The sequence below is a fragment of the Chlamydomonas reinhardtii genome, chromosome 3, assembly GCF_000002595.2.
Source record: "Chlamydomonas reinhardtii strain CC-503 cw92 mt+ chromosome 3, whole genome shotgun sequence".
NCBI lineage: Eukaryota > Viridiplantae > Chlorophyta > Chlorophyceae > Chlamydomonadales > Chlamydomonadaceae > Chlamydomonas > Chlamydomonas reinhardtii.
This window is the reverse complement of record NC_057006.1, coordinates 8,345,556-8,354,063: the sequence shown is the minus strand read 5'-3', so window position 1 is coordinate 8,354,063 and position 8,508 is coordinate 8,345,556. Positions and strand designations below refer to the sequence as shown.

The 8,508-nt window shown below is 62.6% G+C and overlaps 3 protein-coding genes across 3 annotated transcripts in view; 2 read left to right on the top strand and 1 right to left on the bottom strand.

Annotated features, from left to right (window-relative positions):
- CHLRE_03g198750v5 (uncharacterized protein) overlaps positions 1-1,077 on the bottom strand; it is a 10,926-nt gene extending 9,849 nt beyond the window's left edge. The window contains exons 1-2 of the mRNA XM_043061297.1: positions 870-1,077; positions 50-504 (exon numbers count right to left, since the gene is read on the bottom strand). Coding sequence (XP_042926607.1) covers positions 50-504; positions 870-930 — 516 coding nt within the window. The 5' untranslated portion in view covers positions 931-1,077. The remainder of the gene's footprint in view (positions 1-49; positions 505-869) is intronic.
- Positions 1,078-1,247: 170 nt separating this feature from the next.
- Positions 1,248-4,223, top strand: CHLRE_03g198800v5 (uncharacterized protein). The gene is made up of 6 exons (XM_043061298.1): positions 1,248-1,712; positions 1,821-2,038; positions 2,155-2,270; positions 2,380-2,463; positions 2,805-3,111; positions 3,292-4,223. The coding sequence occupies exons 2-6, from the start codon at positions 1,939-1,941 to the stop codon at positions 4,050-4,052; spliced, it is 1,368 nt and encodes a 455-aa protein (XP_042926606.1). The 5' UTR covers positions 1,248-1,712; positions 1,821-1,938; the 3' UTR covers positions 4,053-4,223.
- Positions 4,224-4,277: 54 nt separating this feature from the next.
- Positions 4,278-7,925, top strand: CHLRE_03g198851v5 (uncharacterized protein). Its single transcript, XM_043061299.1, has one exon. The coding sequence runs from the start codon at positions 4,651-4,653 to the stop codon at positions 5,011-5,013; it is 363 nt and encodes a 120-aa protein (XP_042926605.1). The 5' UTR covers positions 4,278-4,650; the 3' UTR covers positions 5,014-7,925.
- The last annotated feature ends 583 nt before the right edge of the window (positions 7,926-8,508 follow it).

Below are 8,508 nucleotides of genomic sequence, written 5' to 3'. Positions count from 1 at the left end.
AACACACACACACACGTACACACACACGCACACACACACACGCACGCACCCGTATCAGCACGGTCTGCCCGCCAGCCTCCCGTCCCCACAGCCGCAGCTCCCCGCCGCCGCCCGGAGCCTCCACAGCATCCAACAGCATCACCACCAGCGGCCCGCCGCCGCCGGCGCCGGCGCCGCCGGCGCCACCGCCACCGGGCGGCCCCACGCCCTGCGCTGCGCCTTGCGCGGCCTTTGCCGCCGCTGCCCCGCGCGTGTTGGTGTCAGCCGCATGCACACCCGCGTGCTGTCCTGCTCTTCGACCCGCATCACCCAGGCCCGCCGCCGCCGCCTCCGGCTCCGGCTCACTGCTGCTGTCCACCACAATCACATCGTCGGCGTCGTCATCCGCCTTCGCCCCCGGCTCCTCGTCATCGCCAAAAATTGCGTCGCTGTGTGGGTGCCGTGGTGCCGCCGCGGTGCCTGACGCGGCGGCGGCGCGCGGTCCCCGCCCGCCACCGCCACCACCTGCGGCGCAGCGCAGTCACACGGCATGAACGCCAGCATTCTAAAGCTCAACGGGGCTGGATCCTGATTGAAAATTGCGTGTGCCATGTGTGTCTGAGCGGTCAAAGAGCACTTGCGGAGCTGGGATGCATCTCGAGCAGGCGGTATGCTTGTGCGGTGGCTGCACAATGTGCAAGCACGCAGCGCAGGAGCAGTAGCAGCAGTAGTGGGTCACTGGGTGTCGATCACTAGGTGCCGATACGGAGGGCACCGAACGCTGGCCCGAGGTTGCCACGCACCGCACACGCAAGGCTCGCGCCCGCCTGAGGGTGCATTCCGTTTCCCTTCTACCGCAGGGTTCTGGGATTGTTGCGGACTTAAATCACCTCTAATGGGTCCGGGACCGTGACGCTGGCGCTTGGCAGGCGGAAGCGGAAGCCGCGACATTGCGGCACCTTGTTGCCGCTGGTCCGGGCGGAAGGCGGTTACTTATGGCTTGCATGCAGTTATAATAATATTCTTGAAGCGACCGCAATCTGGGTGAAGTAGACAAGGGTTCTTCTCGACAAGTGCGAACTTTTCGTCGAGTGGCGCTTTCTTGCCTCAAATAATGTAGGGTGGCTGCAGGTTAACTATGCAGGCATTGCCTCGTCTCACTTTGGCGCTGGGTGGCTGGCCGGCCGAACCCGCGCTCTGCATGGGGTCCGGCCGCTGAGGGGCTCGCTGCCTATTGGCGCCAAGCCCGCGCTCACACACAAACAAAGCGAGCCCGCGGCGGCTGTTGCCGTCTTACCACTAAATGAGTCCACCCTGTCTAGCAAACGTGGCGTCGCAAACGTGGAGAGACTCGCCCGAGCTCGAGGACTTGGCGGTGCGGCAGGGATGGGGGCGGAATGGTGGAGCCCCAAATGCGTGCGGAATGCCCCAAGGATTAACGCACGCACAGCTGGCGAAAATAATATCGCATCCGCCTTGAGAACCTTTCGCATGGTTTTCGCCGGTCCATTGACGCGTCCATCGGCGGTATTTCCTTCCCATTCTGCTTCACCGGCATGCTTGGAACGCTCGTAGTATCCCTTAATGGGCATTAAAGCAGCTGGAGGACGCGCACCGGTGTTCTGCGTCGGGAAATTGCCAAGCATGTGGGGACATGCCGCCACAACCAGCGGTGTTGTCGCCCCATTCAACTCTTTTAGCAGTCTTTGTCGCCCAAATTGCCTTATGACCAGGTGTGGTGGCCAGATTTTGGCCAGACAGGCCCAGAAGTAGCCACAGAAGGGCCATTTTGGCGGTTTTGGGGCGGTGACCGCACCATTTCCGCATGGATTTTCGCACAGTTCCGCCGATGTGCGCAAGCAAGGGTCTAGGCGAAAAGCGTGCGAAAACACATGCGAAAAGACCCTGCGGAATGTGCGGACTTCCGCCCCCATCCCTGCGGTGCGGGCACTTTGCGCCATGAGCGGCGAGCCCTCGCCCCTCGAGGAGCAACCGGACCTAGATAACTCTGAGGACCTACACAACAGCTCTGACGCTGCGAACGCCAGCAGCCGGAAGGGTGAGTAGCACCAAGGGTTCCGACTGCTCCGCTAGTGAGCCGACGTGGACGCGCCACCCCAGGGACGCAACGGGCCAGTTTAACCCGCCTGCAATTGTTGTTTTACGCAACTGTAGGTCAGCCATGGAGCGAGGAGGAGCACAGGGCGTTCTTGGCAGGCCTGAAGTCACTCGGCAAAGGTAGCTGGCGACAAATTAGCCAGCAGTTCGTGCCGACGCGGACCCCTACGCAGGTAATTGCATAGGTTATCACTGTCAGTGCTGGGCGGGACGGTCGCGGCTCCTCAGTAGAACGCGCGCATGTGCTTGGACGGCGCGACGAGTGGCCCTTCCACCCCGCAGGTGGCCAGCCACGCACAAAAGCACTTTATGCGTGTAGCCGGTGCTACCAAGCGGAAGAGCCGCTTCACGGCGCTCGAGACCGAGGTGAGCTTTGTGGTGTGGCAGTCGATGCGACGGCGAGCCCCCCGCGCACACGGTTTGGGAACTTTTCAGCGACTTCAGATTTTCTGCGCGGTCCGCCGCCGGAGTTACGCATTGGCTACCCGTAGGTGGCTCTGCGCGTTGACCACGCTTTCGCGTTGCACACTTTTGGTATCCCGCCTGATTCACCCGGCAGAGCGGTCGACACGGGATTCTGTAGGTAGGGAACAACTAGTTACGATGGCGAATTTATGCGCGCGCGCCTCTCGTGTACCAGTCGCGTTCCGCGAGCGATGCCAGCCTCACTCCTGGATGTTCCTTCGTTTCCGGCGCTGACCGCGCAGGTTCTGCCGCCCGCCAAGATTGCTCATGTTGATTCGAGGCAGCACGGTTCGGAGCAGACGGAGCAGCTGGAGCCGCAGCCCCAGGCGCAGGCGCGACAGCCGGCGATGGCCCCGCAGGCGCAGCAGGCAGGCGCACCCGCGGCCTCGCAGTTTGGGCCGATGGCCGCCTTTGGGCCTATGGCTGCGTTCCCGTTCATGAACCCCATGATGTTCGGCTTCCCGGCGCCCTTCTTCCCGCCCTTCATGTGCCCGCCCCCCGCCTTCGCGGCCGCGGCGATGCAGAGCATGAACGCGATGCAGAAGTCTGGTGAGCCGCTCGGGGGGCCGGGGCCAGGGAGGCTTCCCGCTACAGACGCGAGGGCGAGCGTGGCGACTACCTGTAATTCCCTCAACCCGTCGTTGCCCCTGTCTTGCCTTCCTTGCTGATTCATACACTTATGCCGCTGCCGGTAACCCCTATGAAACGCTTTCCTCCCCCTCACAACAGGTATGGCTCCCGGCATGATGATGCCGCCGCTGTTCGCGCCCATGATGGCCGCCATGGCCGCAGCCTCCACGCCCTTCTTCATGGCGCAGCAAATGCAGGCCATGGCGGCGCAGGCGGCGGCAGCGCAGCAGCAGGCGGCGCAGGCCGCAGCGGCACAGCAGCAGCAGCAGTACGCAGCGACGCAGGCGGCCACCAGCGGCGCCGCCACCACGGCCGGCACCGCCACCGCCACATCCGACACAGCCAACAGCGATGACGCGGTGCGGCGCCGCCACGCCTCCGTCGCCGCGCCCAGCGTTGGCAACAATGCCGGCTTGGGCGGCTCCTCGCCTGCGGTCAAGGCCGAGCCCGTGTTGCACGTGCAGATCCCCGCGCGGCCGCCGTCGGCCTGCGGCGTCGCCGGCAGCACCAACACCAGCCCAGGCCGTGTTGCGGCCGCGACGCCGGGGCCTGACGCAGTGGCGGCGACGGGCGGAGAGTCGCCGGCAGCGGCACAGGCCGGCGCCAGCAATGCGGCGCCGCCGCGGGAGCAGGCGAAGAGCTGTGGCGGCGCCCCTGGCGGCGTTGGTGCCAGGTGTAGCGGCAGCGGCGTGGCGGTGCCCGCGGGCGGCTGCGGCCTGGAGCAGCAGCAGCAGCCGCTGCAGCGGCGGGTGTCGGGTGGGCGCGGCGAGGAAGGTGGTGCGGCGTTGCCCTTCCATGCGTCCTCGCACTCGGCTTTCCGGCCGCCGCAGGCGCAGCAGGAGATCAAGGCCGAGAGCTAGGGCAGCCGCCCGGCCTGGCGCGTTGCGAGGTGCCCGGCTCAGTCGCCGCCGCCGCGGCGGGCAGTTGCAGTGGCGGCCGCGGGTGGGGGTTCACAGCGACGCATGCCTGCACATGCGCATGCGGCACGCGCTGGCAGAGGCGGGCAGGCGGCGAAGCGCCGGTCCCAACCGAGAGGGGGCGGCGTGCGGCGACGCTATTCGTGCCGCAGCGCCCGTGGAAGGAGGGGCAGCGCCTTGGCTGCTTGACACGCTCGGGCGCATGTGTTCGTGTGTGTGTGTGTGTGTGTGTGTGTGTGTGTGTGTGTGTGTGTGTGTGTTTCGGCGGGAGCCGCACGGTGCCTGACGCTGTGACGTGGCTTCTGGCTGCGTGCTGGGCTGACGCCGACGGCTGGGCCTTACGTTCGACGACACACACACCTGTGTGCATCTGCACATTTTGCCGGCGCACGGGACCTGCATCACAGCTACGAGGGAGGAGGCAATCTGGCCGGGAGGTCGCGTGGCGCGACCAGTCAGTTGCTCGGCAATCCAAAGGAGCTCGGCACAACTGTATGGGCAATGTCGTCACCAACAACAACATCAACACCAAGAACAAGAAATGGATGTGGACGCCAGCTGCCGAGCACCGCATTTAAGAGTCGCACGCACACACAACCTGCGGCGCTCTTGCGGTCGGAGAGAGAGAACATGCACACCACATCACACGCTGCAGACGGTGGGCAAGCATTGTGGTGCTGATGTAGATTGTGGTGGTTGCGGTGGGCTGGGTATTGCGCAGAGGTCCACGGCACGCGCTCCTGCGGCGGTAGAGACAATTCGCAGTTGTCTTGTTTTCGCAAGCCGCCAGCAGCAGCCGGCTGAGGCCTCTGTCCGGTCAGGAGAGCGCTGCTCCGCACAGACGTGTGGGCAGCGCTCCCTGCCTGGGATAGCTGTGTGTGTATGTGTATGTGCCTGTGTGTGAATCGCTCACTGCGCGTGGGGAGGGCGGGTGCGGGGCACCGGAGGTCAGGAGCCAGAGGGACGAGGGCGGCGGAGAGGCGATGTGTCTCTCACCGCTACTGCTGTGTCTCATGTCATCCAAAACCTAAATCTCCTCTCATTTTAGAGAAAGAGGGAGTGGGCCGCTGAGTGGTGAGGCCTCACTATTCACGCGGGTTGCGCACAACGGGGTTGACGGAGGAAGGCTTGTCATGCGCCTCGTTTTCATTGTCTTCTTCCCTGTACGACAAATCGTTTGGTTGGGCTTTAACTCGTGGCGGTTGCAGGACCGTAACCGCACATAGATGTGTTTCATTGCCTGAGAGCCCTGCGCGCCGCCTGGGGCGGTCCAGCGGGCGCGGGGCGCACTGGGACGTGTTTGCCTTGTGTGCCAAGTGGCGTGCGTGTGTGCGTGGTCTTCTTTGCGCCATGGAAAAAATAAAAAGAAGTACATTCGGCATTCGGTGGCGACGCAAGCGGAGGCGCCGGTCCGGAAAGCAAAGGGACGCGGCGCTTGCCTGTATCAGTAGTTGCGATGTAGCCGTGTGCCTGCAGAAGTGATGTGGTGGGGTGGGCTGGGCTGGTGCAGTTCGTGTTGCGCATGTGCCTTTTCACGTTCGGGGTGTGCGGTTGGGTTCTTTTTAGCCGTGACAGCGCACGCACGCGGCCAGTGTGCTTGCGTGCGTGTTGCGGTTGACACAACACATTCGGTCGGCGAGATGGGATAAAATTATTCCGGTCGCGAGACGCGGTACCCAGTTGACGTTACCAAGTAAGTTTTGCTGGTGGTGTGGAAAGTGCGCATGCTATTTAGTCGGAATGCGTGTGAAGCGAAATGCATGTGGGCACTACACATCCGCATCCTACAACATCGCACCCCATGTATATCGCACTAGAATGGGGTAGCAGCATTTTCGCTAGACGTACAAATGCAGGCGGGCTGGAATGCAGGGGCGGAGTGGCGGAGCGGGCGCTCGCGGACTGCTGCGGCGGTGGTCTTGGCGGGCGTGAGATTATGGTGGGGGGCACATGCAGGCGCTTCGTTGAATATTTGTGGACGAGCGTGCGGTTCTGCAATGGAGGGATAAGAGCACCTGGGCAATTGACAGGGTGCGCGTTACAACACTGGTCGCACATGTGCGTGTGCGTTTGTGTGTGTGGGTGTCGGCATGACTGGCTGTATCATTGTTGGAGGTACTGCTGGGGGTTGCAAAACATCACAACGGCAGCAATACTAATGAGTCGTGACAAGGGCGCAGGCACCAGCCACATACAACACGGCTGTGAGTGCTGCGTGGTAGGCGTGGGCGTGTGTGGCGTGCGCATGCGTGTGTGTGGGGACGTATTGCATGGGACCAGCAACACGGTCCGGAAGACGGTACAGCAACTACAACATCATCGTGCACGCAGGCAACATCATTGCGGCGGATGGGTGCAACAAGTTTTTTGATTTGTGGCGATAGACAGCAGAATTACAACATGAGCGGGGTGTGCATGACAGTAGATGAAGTGGGTTAGCAGTTGATGAGTCGCGGATCTACAACATCACATAATTCTTACGATGAGCGCTACACAACACTGTGCGCAGGCGCGGCAAAACGGATTTACACCTGTTGTCATTGATTTTTAGTTTGGTGATTGGGCCCCGACAATTGATGGGCCGGGCAAGACGCGACATAGTTGTTGGTGAAGGATGCGCGTGGTACGATGCGCGTGGTGCGGAGGCAGACGGCAGCGCACCACATGCTGCTTGAGCTAGCTCCTGGAGCTGCGATCGATTGGTGACAGGGGCACTCTCTCTTTGAGGTGCCGCATCTGTTTGGTTGGGTCATGAACGACCCATACCACAAAAAAGTGAGAGAGTGGCAGCGAGTTGTTGAGAGAGACATGTACCGAGCGCTAAGAGTGAGGCGCAGCACCAAGGCAGCACGCAGCACCGCGCCCCCGCCTTGGGGGACTGGTCCATTGGCATTGCGGTCTGGGAGTTTGGTCTGATATGATTGATGAGAGCACACAAGAAAGTGCAATAGGGGCACCTGCGGGGGAGCGGCCCGGTGGTTGCGGCGGCAGGGCGGGCGCACGGAGTACATAATGGTTTTCCACGGATGAGTGCGCCCGGGAGGCAGCGGAATTGAGGAGTGGCGCGGTGCGCGCAGGGCTGGGATGACCGCAACAGCGCCGCGCTTTTCATCGCAGGTGTTCCCTGATGGTCGAAATTGGCTGGTCGTACAGTATTTTGTGACGATGGACGGAGCAATGCAGTACCCGCGAGGGAGCTCCGCAGGCCAGACACAGGAGGGTTGCGCGGTCAAGTGTTGATATGACGTTTTTGGTTGGTCAGTTCCAACTTTGGTTTGACACATTAATGTGGTGGAAGGATAAGAAGTGGGGTGGTTCGAAGCGAAGAAGAAACACAACATATACATCCAGAAAGGACGCGCGGGTGTGCCCCTAAGAACAACCGACGCCCGCACGTGCCTCGGCGCGTGGCTGCCCAGGGAATGACGTGCGCTGGCGGAGGGGGCGGGCGCGATGGCGAGGTCGGTGGGGCAAGCGGCTATTGATCCCTGTACGATACGGATTTTGTCGGCGCCGTGGAGGTGGACGTGTGGAGGCGAGGGACGAGCAGGAGGGCAGGGAGGAGGTTAGCCGCAGCCGCAGGTGGGACGGGGGGCGGTGGTGGGGGTGGAAGGGACACGGCAGGACGCGGTGGGGGCGCCCTCACGCTGCTGCTGGAGAAGGCGGCACGTGTTGGCGGCGGTGGTGGTAGTGGTGGTGGTGGCACGTGGTGTGTTTGCAGCGCCATGGAAGCCGCCACGCTGGCTTCGCCTGTCGTGGAGTCAGTCGGACACTATCCGCTGGGCTGGGCTGGGTGGGTTGTAACAGTAGATTCTTGCGCGCCCCTTCCCGTCTCCAATTGCGCGCGGCGTGCCCTTACGGCCACTGCCTTGCCGCTTCGTCACAGCGGAAACAGACGCCTTGGCGCCCGGCGTTTCTGCCTCCCAGACCCCAGACCCCGCATTACCCAGCAGCCTGGCACGAAGCATCGAGTAGCATTGAGCCAGCGACGCAGTGATGAGTCAAGGATCAGTTAGCACCCTGGACTACCGCGACAGCACCACTGCGTGTTGCCACCGCGTGGTGCCTGCTCGGCGAGCAGTGCTCGCCTGCCTGCCCCGAAACGTGGCCTGTCGCCCTGTCGTAGTGTCTCGCATGCCGTGCCTGCCCCAAACGCGGCCTCTTGTACGGCGCGTCTCTCGCCATTGGCAGCCTTCTAGCGACCCGGCATTCCGGCAACTCTGTTGCCGCCTTGCCGGTAACGCCAGCAGCTCAGTTCCACTAGTCTTGGAGCGAAGTGTAATAATGGAAGAGGAGGTGGAGTGATGGCACCTAGTAACATGTTCGGTATGGCGGGAGGAGCGTCCTATGGGAGCAAGCCTACTAGAGCTAGAGTAGGCCGACGGCGTTGCAGGCGGCA

What these genes read in the sequence shown, in the direction of transcription:
- CHLRE_03g198851v5 (XM_043061299.1), top strand. Translation starts at nt 4,651, where the DNA reads ATGGATGTGGACGCCAGCTGCCGAGCACCGCATTTAAGAGTCGCACGC.
- CHLRE_03g198800v5 (XM_043061298.1), top strand. Translation starts at nt 1,939, where the DNA reads ATGAGCGGCGAGCCCTCGCCCCTCGAGGAGCAACCGGACCTAGATAAC. An exon ending in GAACGCCAGCAGCCGGAAGG is followed by an intron (nt 2,039 to 2,154) that starts GTGAGTAGCACC and finishes ACGCAACTGTAG; the next exon opens with GTCAGCCATGGAGCGAGGAG. An exon ending in GAACGCGATGCAGAAGTCTG is followed by an intron (nt 3,112 to 3,291) that starts GTGAGCCGCTCG and finishes CCCTCACAACAG; the next exon opens with GTATGGCTCCCGGCATGATG.